General features: G+C 49.6%; 1 protein-coding gene across 3 annotated transcripts in view; it reads left to right on the top strand.

The window, feature by feature from the left end:
• HSPA12A (heat shock protein family A (Hsp70) member 12A) overlaps window positions 1-13,203 on the top strand; it is a 173,193-nt gene extending 159,990 nt beyond the window's left edge. For all 3 annotated transcript variants that reach the window (XM_005225768.5, XM_059882074.1, XM_002698534.7), the window contains 6 exons: window positions 1,566-1,737; window positions 5,327-5,413; window positions 5,979-6,083; window positions 6,774-7,032; window positions 7,711-7,814; window positions 8,990-13,203. In XM_005225768.5, the coding sequence (XP_005225825.1) occupies window positions 1,566-1,737; window positions 5,327-5,413; window positions 5,979-6,083; window positions 6,774-7,032; window positions 7,711-7,814; window positions 8,990-9,627 (1,365 nt within the window). In that variant the 3' untranslated portion in view covers window positions 9,628-13,203. The remainder of the gene's footprint in view (window positions 1-1,565; window positions 1,738-5,326; window positions 5,414-5,978; window positions 6,084-6,773; window positions 7,033-7,710; window positions 7,815-8,989) is intronic.
• Window positions 13,204-14,529: the final 1,326 nt, after the last annotated feature.

The raw sequence follows: 14,529 nt of genomic DNA, 5'->3' as shown, positions 1-14,529 counted from the left end.
CTGTCCCAGACTAAATGAGTGGAGGTCGCACCTTCAAACCAGTTCAGGAGGGGAGTGTTAGGGGCACCCAGGAGTTCTGTCAAAGCATGGAGGCCTGGGCCCCACTTCAGTAACTGGAGTTACTAAGAACAGGAGAGCTCAGAACCAGTTCTAGAGCTAGTCTGTGGGGCCTGGGCTGGCTCTCACTTCTGTTGGCTACCCTGGAGCCTAAGACTGTCCCAGTTTGGGCACTGAGAGATCAGTGTCCCAGGAAACCCAGGACAGTTGGTGACCCTACCTCTCCAAGCCTTGGTTTCTTTCTGCATAAAGTGAAGGAGTTGGATAAAAGGTATCTGCAATTTCTAACCTCAACTCCCCTCCCTTCCTTGCCCAATAATTGACCCTCCAAAGCCCCTTCTGCTCATGATCCTAGGCTGGCTCTTCCCCATGGGTCATTTACGAGTGTGATGTTAGGCAGACCCTGGCTGACAAGATGAGCCTGGGGGCCTTCTCCTGGGGCCTGGGGAGAACTGGGGGCCTTCTCCAAAGTGGATATTGCACCCAGGGAACATCCCGGGTTCCCTCGGAAATGGCAGCAAAGACAGCAAACACAGCGGTGCCAGAACGAGCTAGTTTTAGTTTCCCGTCATGTTGGCAACCAAGGGCATCCATACGCATGGGCAGCTTCAGCAAGCAAGCACACCTCGTGCTCCAGGTCAAGGCCAAGCCGGTCTGTGTCTCTGCGCAGCCTCAGAGGGGTGTTCCCGAAGCCCCCTGGCTGCCCTTCGAGAGGCCTGGAGGGGTTGTGGCTGGAGCGAGCCAGGCGTCACGGGGCAGACGCACATCTGCTGTGAACAGGAGAGGGGCTTTGCACAGGATAACTGCCAGTGGGCTTTTCCCCGCATCTACGACCTGAGGACCCTGTGGATTCCAGGGTGAGGGTGAGGGGCTTTCTCCTGGAGCCCCCTTGGTGCTCCGGAGTTAACAGGTCAGATGCCCACATAGCAGATTCAGATTCTCGCACAGCTGAGGCCCGGAGATGGTCTTTCTGTTTCCTAGGCCACCAACCATTGGTGTTTGCTAGGCCTCGGTCCTACCATTTAGTTCTGGAGCCGGAAACAGTCCATGATCGCCCTTCCATCTGGGGTTGGTTTTCTAAGTTTTGAGTCCTTTGCCCCTTTGGGCTTCTCAACTGTGGACCAAGCGGGCCAAACATGCAGGCGGCCTTGAGGCTCACAAAGCCTGACACTTGCCAAGAATACTTGTACGCTGACAACCGACTCCAGTACTCTTGCCTGGAAAATCCCATGGACAGGGGAGCCTGGCTGGCTGCAGTCCATGGGGTCGCAAAGAGTTGGACACGACTGAGCGACTTCACTTTCACTTTCTTTCCTTTGCCCAGTCTGGGATGTTTGGGTACCTGGCTTAGGGTTCAGCACCCAGTCACCCCTGATTTTAGGCTCTGCAGGGGCCTGTGGAGGGAGTTTCCCCAACAAGCAGAGGATGAGTGCCCGTTCCTTGGGGGTGCTCACACCCAAGGTAGGGGTGTCCACAGAGGGGTCCCAGCCTTGCCTTCTGTCTTCCAGGCAGGCCTGGCCTCCCCAGAGAACTCGGAGCAGCTCATCATTGCCCTGGAGCCCGAGGCAGCCTCCATCTACTGCCGGAAGCTGCGGCTGCACCAGATGACCGATCTGAGCAGCAAGGCCGCGGTCAACGGGTACAGCTCCAGTGACACAGTAGGAGCTGGGTTTGCACAGGGTACCTGCTCTCTCTCTCCCCTCCCCGCTGGCCCCTCTCCCCTCCCCGCTGGCCCCTCTCCGGCCCCCTGCATGTGTCTCTGCCTCAGAGTTTGCAAAGGCCGTCAGGAGCCCTCAAGATGCCAGGAGACCTCAAGATGCTTCTGGAGGAGGCTGGAGTTAAGTACCTCTGTGCTCAGCTCCCCCCTCCCCCAACCTGGCCCCTCCAAGGACACTGTAAACTCAGCAGTGGCTACCCCTGTTCATCACCCACCCTAGTGCCTAAGAGGAGGACCCTTCTCTCCCAAGAACGTGAGAGCAGTCCAAGAGTGGCTCTTGGCCATGCATTTTACTCAGCTTTTAAGTCTTTCCTATTAACTGATTCTTAATCTAATTCTACTGGCCTGTTATTAATGCCTCCATTAAGACTGTTGATTTATTGCTGACTCATTCATTAGGGCCACTTTGTATGTGATGTGCTCATTGTGAATCTTAACTATAAACCTGGCGAGAGTTGAAGCTAGAGGTGAAAAGGGTGGACTTTCCCTGAGGGGTTGACGCTCATTTAACTGTGGGAAGGAGCATTGCCCAGGGAAACCCAGGTTGGGCATTTTCAGGGCCTTTTTTCTCTCCAATATTGGGTTGGCCAAAAATTCTGTGACAATTTGTGGAAAAACCTGATATTGACCTATATGCAAGTTGCTCACAAGCTTACTGCTCAGAACTGTTTCCCTGGAATGTAGGGCTGTCCAGGGCCATGGTGTCTGCAGATACCCTGGGCCAGTTAGAGCCACGTGGGTGAACACAGATGCTAAGGAGCTGTGGGGGATGGCACTGTGCACCCCAGCTCTGAGCTCTCTGCCCAAGTGAGGACTTCAAGGGCAACCCCCGCTGCCGCCCCCCCGCCCCCCCCCGCCCCCCCACTGCCATCACTGCAGCCCACTTCCATCCTGCCCTGGAAGGCCCAGGTCCTGGAGGAGGACAGGGATGACATGAGTGAGGACTGTCACCAGTTAGTCCCGAGCTTTCCTTGATCCTCAGCTTGAAGGCTGTTTCTGCACTGCCTGGGACACTGGGCCCCAGGCTCACCCTTGGCGGGCACACATTCCTGTCCAGACAGGGCTCTCTTCCTCTTTACAAGGTGACTCTGCCCCAGCGGCCATGCTTTTCATTTTTAACCTAGGATGGAGGAGTCTGTGAACCTGAGCGATGAGACAGTGGCAGGAAGTTCACTTGTCACCAGGCTGCTGCCCTCTCAGCCTGCCAGGGCCATGTGTTCGCCGCCTGGATCTGATTCACCCAGAGCGAACGGAAACAGGCTTCCCTCCAAGTCTCGGGGCTCGAGTTGCCTTTTTCTCACAAGGCTAGCCTCACTGCTGACTAAACCCAATGCATTCACATTTTAAATATTCAGGATCATTGTTTTAATTGGAAAAAAGAGGAATGTCTGACTGGGCTATTTCATATACTGATCCTTACTCAATTGTTCATAGACAGCCGCTCATGCCAGAATTAGCTGATTGAGCACAGCTCTCCTTGAGACTTCTTAAGCACAACATTCACATAGGAGGACCCGTTAGAATGCCTGCCTTTCCCAGGAGCTCAGGAGTTTCTGCCTCTCTTTCCTTTAACGTACCCTATCATGCCCACACTGCTCCATGTCTGTGCCCTGTGCCTGGTGGAATTTGCTGTTGTTTTCTGTGCTCAGAGCAGTGTCTTTGGTTTTTGAAATCCTCATGTTGTTGGCTACCACCCCTCAGAGGGTCAGTGAGGCAGGGGTTCCATCTTAACCTTGCTTTTTGCTGAGAACCTCCCTCCCAGAAGGACAGAGTGCTGTGTGGGAAGGCCTGGCAGAGTGCTTAATCAGGGGGTACCCAGGATGGCATCAGTAGCCTGAGCCCCCCCACCTCGGGCCATTCTCTGCCCTCTGATGCCCCTCCCTGATAGACTCTGTCTCCAGCACTGCAGGGTTTACTGTTGGTATTATTCGACTCCAAAAGGACTTAACGATATTAATAAAGGCTACATTTTTCACAATCTTGGGCATATTTGCCTGAAAAACAGGATTTTCTGAGTGCTCAGAACATGTTTTATTAGCCTCACTTGGCCGTTTTTTACACATGCCATTTTCTTGGCCACCTAGGCTGTTTTGGAAAGTCAGTCCCCACTGCAAAGTGTTCAATGTAAGTTCATCTGGAGCTGGGCATAGGAGAGAAGCCCTGAGTCCTGGGACCCCCCACCACCCCAAGCCTGCCGGAGCTCTTTAATCAGGGACGGCCTGAGGAGCTTAAGGCTGGCCCGATCTTGATGTTTGTCATTCTAATCCCCAGAGGAGATGCAGCCTTGTGAACACTGTGCTCCTTGCTGAAGGAAGCTGGAGGGTCAAGGGTCCTTTATTGGATAACAAGCAGCAGATGGATTTGTAGGGCTGAGGGACTAAAGATTTGGTGGGGCACAGAGTGGTGGATTAGAGCCTTTGTCTGTAAAACCAGGATTGCTCTGAACTGTTCATGGTGGGGGTCATTTGTTGAGTTCACTGTCTCATACTTGGTGCTTTGCCTTCCTCATCACCTACTGTGTGCCTGGTGTTACAGTGGGTGCTGACAACAAATCAGAGGGCCAGTCCCTGCTCAGCCTGCGTGGAGCTTGGGCCAGGTAGTATCATCCCATTTTATGGATGAGGGAACTGAAGCCGAGAAAGGTTAAGTGATTTGCCCCAATTCCCATCGTGCCTGTGCTCTGGTGCTTCCCAGGCTGCCTCTCACAGCATCTTTCCCTCCTCTTAACATTCCTATTCAGCGTTTTCAGACTTCACTCTAAATTGTTAAGTCTCAAAGGCAGGGGGTCCACCGTCTGAGGGTTCATTTCAGGCTGCAAGACAGAGTTGTGGGAACGCCAAGTCCCTTGACCTCCCTGACCTGGTTTCCTCATCTGAGCACAGGACGATGATTTGGGCCCTGTCCGTCTCAAGGGGCTGTCGGGAGCCAGCGGGAGATTAAATACCCATGCAAGGCATCACAGCCACTGAGTACCCCAGCCACCCCTAGGTTGTCCCGCATTGTGCGGGAAAAAGGCGGCGCCGGCTTCGCTAGGTTCAGCCGCGCCACCTTGTGGCGGAAGAGCATATCGACTTCAACTGAGTCTGGAAAGGGCTCCAGGCCGGTTTATCCCAGACCCAGATAGGAAAACATACCCCGCATTCCATGTATCAGACCAAGTTCCTTGATGTGAAATTATTTAACCAAGCGCACTGCAGGCCATTTGGCAGACAGCTTCCTCCCTAGGGCAGCAGAGCCAGGAAACTGACCTATTTTATTTCCATTCCCCTGAAACGGTTCCTGGAGGAAGGGAATCTCACCACGGTGAGCTTTTCAGCAGGGCACTGGCTAGCTCCAGGCAGATGAATAGATGGAGGCCGGTGGAAATAGCTCCTTGCTGTGGAAGAGCTGGCTTTGTCATTCCCCATGTTGTATTTATGTAATCATTCTGATCAAGATCACCAAATGTTCTGTTCCCAAACCTCCCATGCTCTCTCACCTCCACTGACTAAAGGGACTGCGGCTCTTTCATGCTTTCTCACCCGTTGTTATTTTCTTTCTGTTGGCCACTAGCTAAGGAACACATACGACGTAATCGGCAGAGTCGGACCTTTCTGGTGGAGAATGTCATAGGAGAAATCTGGTCTGAGCTGGAGGAAGGTAGTGTCCTTGAATGTCCTTTGCCCCTGCTGGTGTGTGTGTGTGTGTGTGTTGGCAAAAATGCATTCCTATTTGTTCTTTTTACACTTTTGGAAAATGTTCCAAATCGGTTTTACAGACCTGCTTGCCCAGGGAGAGCTCTTTTTGGAGCTGTAATTTTGCATGTTCTAAAACCATATAGGCTCTTCAGAACAAAAATAGGAGCTGGAACTCACCAGTTCCAGGGTAAGCCTTGTGTTATAAACAGCAGGTCATTCGATGGTGCTGTTACCTTGGCAGGAAGTTGTCAATTTGTACATGCCAGGTTTGCGGTGTCGTGTGACATGAATGCTTTAGTCTTAAAGATTCATTCGTCTGTGTTCACAGTCCATGCTAACTGGCATTTCTGGGCAGACATTATCTCATTCTCTTTAGTCATGAATAACTCGCTGTGCTCCTAATTAGCAAAACCATTATACTAATGGGTGTTGATGGAGCTTAGCTGGGTACCCCGTCATCACCTGCCAGATTGTTCCAGGACACAGTGGACAAGTGGTCTGTATAAAGGATGGCTGTTTTGTACCAGGTGACAAGTATGTGGTGGTGGACAGTGGCGGCGGCACCGTGGACCTGACAGTCCATCAGATACGGTTACCAGAGGGACATCTTAAAGAACTGTACAAAGCAACAGGTAAGCCTGAGAAAATGAGGAAAATGGCTAATTTTCTCATACCTGAGCTGTTTTACTCATTTCTGATTTCTCTCAGCATCTCACTCTTTCAGTGCCATCAGCACGTGAGATTATGAGCAGTATGGATGTGTGAGACCAGAGGGCAAAATGCCATTAAATGGCCTTTAAACACAAACTGCCATAACTTGGGTCCGGGCCTAAAGTGAGCCTGTTTCAGATCCTGGCCATGATCATCACCTGTGATTTGGTGCTGTGGCTAAGTTTTCCATGGAGATCCCAGGATGAGACCACCTAAACCAAAGAACGTGCTTGTCCTTTTAGTGGGGATGGAAAGGATGAGTAATTAGGACTTGGTGAGGTCTGCTGGCTTCACAGACTCAGTCCTTAGATTTCTTGGGCAGGAATACCACGATGTTCCCAATTAGCTAAATGCATTGATTTTATTTAAAATGTAAATAATTTTAAACCAATGGTTGACGAGTGATTTTTATAGCAAAGTTTTCCCATGTGGAATAAGAAGAACCTAAGGGTTTTAAAGAGTAAGTAAAAACACACAGCTGCGGTCTGCTGGCTAAGTGGGCCCACATTTGGGCTACTGTCTTTGGCAAAACCCAGGGTAGGCTGCTACTCAGACTTCGGATTCTGTTTCTATTTTTAACAGAGTGCTCTCCCATTTTGTTCTTGACCTAGGTGGACCCTATGGATCTTTAGGAGTAGACTATGAATTCGAAAAGCTTCTGTGTAAGATATTCGGAGAGGATTTTATTGAGCAATTTAAAATTAAGCGTCCTGCGGCCTGGGTTGACTTAATGATTGCATTTGAGTCTCGAAAAAGGGCGGCTGCCCCAGACCGAACTAACCCACTGAACATCACCCTGCCCTTCTCCTTCATTGACTACTACAAGAAGTTCCGGGGACACAGCGTGGAGCACGCCTTGAGGAAGAGCAAGTGAGTCGGGCTCACGTTTGGCTCAGGACAGTCTAGGGGGTAGAAGATGTTGATGGGAGGGAGGAAGGGGGTGTGGACTCTGAGTTCCAGTCCTACACGCTTGCTGTGTGACCTTGGGAAAGTGATTCAACTTTTCTGGTCCTTAGTTTTTTCATCTGGAACATGGGCATGATAATTCCACTTACTTCAAAGGGTTGCTGTGAGGGTGAAATGAATTCATATACGCTTAGCACAATGCCTGGGACCTGGAAAGTGCTATCTATGTGTTAGCTATGATTATGCACTAAAAAGATGAGCTTTACGAAAGCAGGGAAGTTTGGCTCCTGCTTTGTCCCCAGAGTCCACAACAGAACCTGTTGTGGGTTCTGTTGTGGGTTACTGAGCACTGAGTAGGTGCTCAGTAAATATTTGTTGAATGAATCTGTCTTTTGCATTAGATTTTGGGTTTCACTGTATCAGGAGAGGGTTGGCCAGAGCCCAAAGTAAAGAGAAACGGAAGAGGTTGTGCCTTAGCTTTTAAACTCCTAAGGGTCTAGATCCTGGTGGTTTAGGGTATTACTAAGGGATCTTTGGACTTTCAGACCCCCTTCCCCCCCTCAGATGTGACAGCTATTCTTCCAAGGCCTGTGACTTGGGTATCCTTTCTACACTCTCACTCTCTCTCTGCCCGCCCCACAGTGTGGATTTTGTCAAGTGGTCCTCGCAGGGGATGCTGAGGATGAGTCCAGACGCCATGAATGCCCTTTTTAAGCCAACCATCGACAGCATCATTGAGCATCTCCGTAAGTGATCAGCCAGGGCTTGGCCACTTGGTGGGGCAGAGCCAAGAATGGGGACTGGTGTTTCCAGCATCACCCACCAGTATATGTGAAATTGGGATGGCAGGGGGTCCAGGGTTTGGCGCCACAGGTCAGGGTCCCAGCAGGAGTGGGCAGGGCCTGGGCATGTACGAGGGTGGCTGAGAGCCCCTACTCATCTGGGCTTTCTGTCTGGCTTCAAAGGTCAGAGAGCTGGGACGTCTAAAGCAGTATATCATCGAGTGACTGGCCTTAGTGAAGGGATGGTCCTTGCTTTATCAGAATAGATTAGAAACCATAACCTCTGCTGGGATGGAGGAACGGTTATGTAAACCAAAGGTCTATCCCCACCCCCGTCACCAAACACACACCAGAGCCCTCACCTGGGGACACAGTAGACTCACCAAGGCCTCTTCCAGTATCCAGGGCCTCTTCCGGTATCCAGGGCCTCCACCTCCCATTCTGTACCTGGCCAATCAGAACCCCCAGGGGTGGGGTGGGAATTTGATGAAAACCAAAGAATAATATTTCTGACAGCCTGCCTTGACTCAAGAGAACCACAGGTTTGGAGAGGGTAAGGGGTATTCATTTACACCTAACAAAGAACTGCTTAAACTGATCACCATCTAGCTGTGAAAATGAGTTTCTACTTAGCAGTAGCTTGAGTTTTTATTCCTGAGCATACTGATGTACAGACCTCCTTTCTTTAAAAGTAATATAGACATATATTTACTTTTGGCTGTGCTGGGTCTTTGTTGCTGCCTGAGGCCCTTCTCTGGTCGCAGCGGGTGGGGCTGCCCTCCAGCTGCGGTGCGCACGCAGGCTTCTCATTGCAGTGGCTTCTCTTGTTGCCGAGCACAAGCTCCAGAGTGTACTTCCCAGCTGTGGCACACGGGCTTAGTTGCCCTGCGACAGGTGGAATCTTCCTGGACCAGGGATCGAACTGGTGTCCGCTGCATTGCGAGGCAGATTCTTAACCACTGGACCACCAGGGAAGCCCATCAAACCTCCTTTCCTTAAAGGACTAGCTCTACAAAAGTATTCTGTTTGAGTTCAGACCAAGAGTGTCCTCCAGTTGGTCCATTCCCCGCCTTCTCAGGCCACCCAGTCCCCCTTGGCTCTTGGTGACAGGTCGCTTGTCCCCTCCTCTTCCCTTTCAGGGGACCTGTTTCAGAAGCCGGAGGTGTCCACAGTCAAGTTCCTCTTCCTGGTGGGCGGCTTCGCCGAGGCGCCCCTCCTGCAGCAGGCGGTGCAGGCTGCCTTCGGCGACAAGTGCCGCGTCATCATCCCCCAGGACGTGGGCCTCACCATCCTCAAGGGCGCCGTCCTCTTCGGCCTGGACCCCGCGGTCATCAAGGTGCGCCGGTCCCCACTCACGTACGGGGTGGGCGTGCTAAACCGCTACGTGGAGGGCAAGCACCCGCCCGAGAAGCTGCTGGTGAAGGACGGCACCCGCTGGTGCACCGACGTCTTCGACAAGTTCATCTCCGCCGACCAGTCCGTGGCCCTGGGCGAGCTGGTCAAGCGCAGCTACACCCCGGCCAAGCCCTCCCAGCTGGTCATCGTCATCAACATCTACAGCTCCGAGCTGGACGACGTGAGCTTCATCACCGACCCCGGGGTGAAGAAGTGCGGCACGCTGCGCCTGGATCTCACCGGGGCCAGCAGTACCAACGTGCCCGCCCGCAGGGAGATCCAGACCCTCATGCAGTTCGGGGACACCGAGATCAAGGCCACGGCCATTGATATAGCCACTTCCAAGAGTGTCAAGGTTGGGATCGACTTCTTAAATTACTAACCAGCCCTCCCCGCCACCGGTCCCCTCCGTGGACTTGGCTCACCCGCATCTGCTGACCTCAACCCTGACTGTTCTTTCCCTGCCCTTGACCCTTGCCATCACCCATCTGAATTCCAGCGGGGAAGATGAGAACAGCCAGGGCTAGACATAATTAGGGGATGTTTCTGAGGGCACACTGGAGTCAGAAAAACTGTCGGCAGTGAAGATGGAGGTTGGGGAATACGAAATTTGAGCATCCTAGAAGAGCAGCTAGTGTTCACAGGTAAAAAGTGGTGAAACGCCCACCTGACAAGGGAATCAGTACATTTCTGCAGCAGTGATTAGGCTGGGGTTGAAGAGATCTCCCTTCCGTAGAACTTAGGATGCCCTATCACAACCTTTCCAGATTTGAAATAAGATCTTTGAGCCAAGAGGAGACTCTTCATCTCTCTGAGACTTTCCTTTTTACGTATTTTGGATGGCAGTCCATATAAAATACCACCCATCTGCAGTTAATTCCTTTTCATCATCATGTGATTGAAAGTGGTGACTCAGTGGGAGCTTGGAGGGTTTTTTAAGCCGGTGGGAGAAGCCTGCCTACACTGGGCACTATTTTAGGTTCTCATAATTTAACTTCCAAATAGGCTCAGTGAAGAATAACTGCAGCTTCAGCTAATCCGCGAGGATTTGTGAGTGGGAGCACTGACGCCTCAGCTTTTCAGCAGGTGAAAATTTGCTTCAAGGGAAATGGATATCGAGCTACTGACATATCCCAGGTTATTTATATGCTGGGAAAGAACTCCCCAAAGGCCAAATCCTGAATTCTGAATTCATAAGTAATTCAAGTTAACCTCAGTAGGATTCTGTGTGAGAAAATGAAGTCGCAAGTTGCCTTGTTCACATCACCAAGCCTGGGCGCGAACACGGGAACAGGCTTTGAAACAGCCCCTTTCCTCAATGAGCACACATATTTTCAACTAACTCCCTCCTCCCGGCTCGCCCTCATCTCCCTAAGAGTTTTTGGCCATTTAATTCCACATTTGGGGAAGACTACATTAGTGATACACAGGCAGAGAATCTGTTCTACAAAATATTTCATTACAATCTTCCGTTTCTAAACTTGAACTGAAGATTCTACCTACAGGCATTCAGAGATCGATACTGAACGAATGAAGCTGGTTTTTGTTTTTGTTCAAAGCAGATCTGTGGATCTCCCCTGCAAGAACTGCCTGGGGACTTCTTAAAAACAGGTTCCTGGATCCTCTCCCTTTTATGAACTCGAGTCTTGGAGAGGGAACCCAAATCTGCAATGTTTAGTAAATGCCGCAGGGGACTGTGGCTGAATTGGAATCTGAAAACTCCCAACTTTAGGTTTTTTGAAAGCTGGGGCACGGACTGCAGCCTCTGGTTAGGTTCCTTGAGGGGGAGGATCTACAAGTGAAGGGCCAGGAGCCCACCCCTTGCCCTCTGGGGAGTGGGGCTGGAGCTCCACCTGGCTTGGGGATGGCAGGAGCTGGGAGGAAAGAGATTGGAAGAAAGGCAGCTGAAGAATGGGGCAGATGAGCCAACTAGTGTGTGTGCCTGCTCCCCATCCTTCCCCACTTGCAAAGCCAGCCTTCCACTTTCAGGAGCCAACTGCAGGAAAAGAATCCAGAACCTGACTCACAGCCCGTCTGATCTGTCAAAGCTGTCTTTTCCACCTGCTGGAGTTCAGTCGGTTTTAAATCACTGGAGGCATGCATAATAAAAGAGGGGAAGATGGTTGAGCCACTAACTTTGAATGTGAGTTGGATTCACAAACCCATGATCACAGCCCATTATCATATGCAGATTTTAAACAGCATTTCCAATTTCATTTTAACGTGTCTCCTTTTTCACATCGCTTGCTGCAGAATTCCCTACTAGAATGTGAAACACGAACACACCAGAGAACTGGAGAATGCTAGACACATCCTTAGGAGCCGGGTTTTGCATCCAGGCACGAAGGTGTGTGCACTAGGGTCCTCTTGCTGCCTGCTCTGCTTCAAAAGCTTAATGTTATGGGTCATTCTTTGGTGTTGCCAGCCATACTCTACAAACAAGACTTTTCAATTGAGTTATAATATAATTTTATGTACATATAATATTAGAAAATTGTACAGAATCTTGATTTCTACAATGTGCTTTTCTTGTTAAAAAAGAAAAAAGGGAAAATGCTCATTGAATTTTGTTGATGACATTGCTGCCTTTAATTTTCCATGGCTTCATTTCTTGACCATGCTTAATTTGTACTGATGCTAAGCTATGGACTGTGTGTGTAGACTCAACAATAGACAGAGGTGCCTAGGGTCAGAGTCCTCTAAGAAACAGACCAGATGCATCGACAGCTTCATCAGAGCTTTCTACACATGCACATCCTTCCCAAAGGTTCACAGTTTATATTTAAAGAAGCATAATAATGTATTGATTCTCCTGTCCTGTCTTTGAGAGCTGAACTGTCTGGCTCTGTAAGCCACATGACTGTGTAGAGCAACCTCCAAAAAATGTGTCCTGCAGGGTTGTCAACCTCTCGTTTTGGGGCAATGCAATCACTCTGAGGGCAAAATGGTGATGTTTTCAGGACACTAGAATCAAAGGAAGGAATCAGGTAGTACACAAATTCAGCCTTCCTACTGGATTAAGTGTGAGTAATAGAGTCAAGTCCTTTTTGTGGCTAATGCAAGGCCTTTCCCACCTTGTGTTAAGGATGTCTCCTTGTCCACTATTTCTCTTCAAAGAAATGGTTGAAATTTGCAGTGTTGGCAAAAAGATAATGGAGAGAGGGTGATGATTTTACTGGGTTTTCTTCTGGCCTCAGAGATGCAGTCCTAATAATCACACTTAGAATCCTCAGATCCATCTCTCCCTTCTCCACGCCCTCCCCCCCCAAATATTCTAGAGTAAGAGCACTGGATGGGTACATTTGGGCACGTTTTCTCATCTTAGAAAGTTTCTAAAAGGCCTGTTGTCTTGACCCATCACTCAGTTGTCCCTGGCATATTATCTGAGGTTCAAGTGTCTTAGAAGAAGACCTGTCAAAGGATTTCCTTTGTACACAGCAGGCATTAATAAATGTTGAACGACAGACAAGTTACAGACAGACACGTAGGAAAAAAGAGACATACAAGTGCTTTTGCAGACTGATGGCTAAGACGAGTCCATGTTACAGAGCCTGCCCTACCCCTAGAATGTTATTTAGATCAAGTTTAGCTTTTAGAGTCCAGGTCTGGTTAATTGCCAGAGTGGCAAAGAATCGCATGCACCAATATAAACAGGAGTCAAAATGCATTATTAGTTGAAGATCGAATCACACATTGTAGAGATGAAATAGCTGTGATTAAACTGCATATTTATGCTGGGAAACGGCTTAAGTGGATGACTAGTATAAAAGTTGTTGGCCATAACATCACATCTCTCATCTGCTTGGAATACGGAACTATATTCTAAAATATCAGCCATTGGGGTCTGTTCACTAAAGGATAAATTAAAACTTCACAGAACTTTGCAGCAGTTCACAATTTGATTGTATCTGCAGACTCTTCTTCACAGATGTCTAATAAAGCAAAACTCTGGATCTCATGTGGCCTGGACTTTTTGTTTTTGTTTTTTTTTCATTAAATTTGTAAATGGAATTATAGCTACTTACTGACCTTCCCCTTTACCCCATCTCGGGTGGAAGTTGATTTTCATGTCCTTTCTTAGGTGTTACAAGCTTTATTAACTTTCACTCCAATAAGACGGGCTTCCCTGATGGCTCAGTAGGTCAAGAATCTGCCTGCAAAGCAGGAGACACAGGAGACATGGATTCGATCCCTGGGTTGGGAAGATCCCCTAGAGGAAGAAATGGCAACACACTCCAGTATTCTTGCCTGGAAAATTCCATGGGCAGAGAGGTCTATTATCTTGATCCATTAGTCAGTTGCTTCTGACATATTATCTGAGGTTCACGTTTCTTAGAAGAAGAACTGTCAAAGGATTTCCTTTGTACACAGCAGGCATTAATAAATGTTGAATGACTGACAAGTTAGGGATCCCATAGATAGTGGGCTACAGTCCATGGGGTCGCTCAGAGTTGGATACAACTGAGCGACTAAGCATACACACCATAAGACTGGCTCCTCTGTTTACTGGGAACCAAACCTTCAACATCCATTAGCCCCCTTTCTCTTGAAGCCAAAGAAAGCAGCCCCACCAGAAAGAAGGCAGAAAAACCACAGTGCCCACTGGCAACTCCACTGCACCTAAAGGAAAGTCATGTAAAAAGAAAAGCAAAAGGCCAAGGATGGATGACTTGGCTTGTCCTCTGGTGTCCCAGCAGGCACACCTAGCTGGCTGCTGAATCTAGGGTTTTGTGTTTATTCCAGACTCTAAGTCTGGGTCAACCTCCATCCAGAGATGGCTCTAAAACTTCTGGATAGCCAGAGGTGAGCCCTAGGATCCTGTTGTTGTTGTTCAGCCACTAAGTTGTGTCCCGCTCTTTGTGACCCTATGGACTGCAGCACGCCAGGCTTCCCTGTCCTTCACCATCTCCTGGAGCTTACTCAAACTCATGTCCATTGAGTCAGTGATGCCATCCAACCATCTCATCCTCTGTCATCCCCTTCTCCTGCCTTCAGTCTTTCCCAGCATCACAGTATGGGTTCTTCCTAAGGGGGTAGCTCCACTGAGGTTTCATCTGAAGTTCAGTGGCCCTGAGGAGAGGCGGGGAGGTCTGGGAGGTGGAGTGAAACATGTATTGTGAAAGGAGGGCCATCAGGCTGTCTGGATGGTTTCCTCATCTGTAGAGGGAAAGCTGGAACTGGCAGTCTGTTCAGGCCATGCAGTCCCTGGTCTGGGTCACACAGTGAGCATCTTGGTTTCAGTCCAGTGTGAAAGTTCAGCTCCCATAAAATGAGGCTGGTCAGA

Source organism: Bos taurus, chromosome 26 (assembly GCF_002263795.3).
Source record: "Bos taurus isolate L1 Dominette 01449 registration number 42190680 breed Hereford chromosome 26, ARS-UCD2.0, whole genome shotgun sequence".
Classification (NCBI taxonomy): domain Eukaryota; kingdom Metazoa; phylum Chordata; class Mammalia; order Artiodactyla; family Bovidae; genus Bos; species Bos taurus.
Note: the sequence above shows the minus strand (reverse complement) of the source record. Positions and strands in the feature narration are given on the sequence as shown.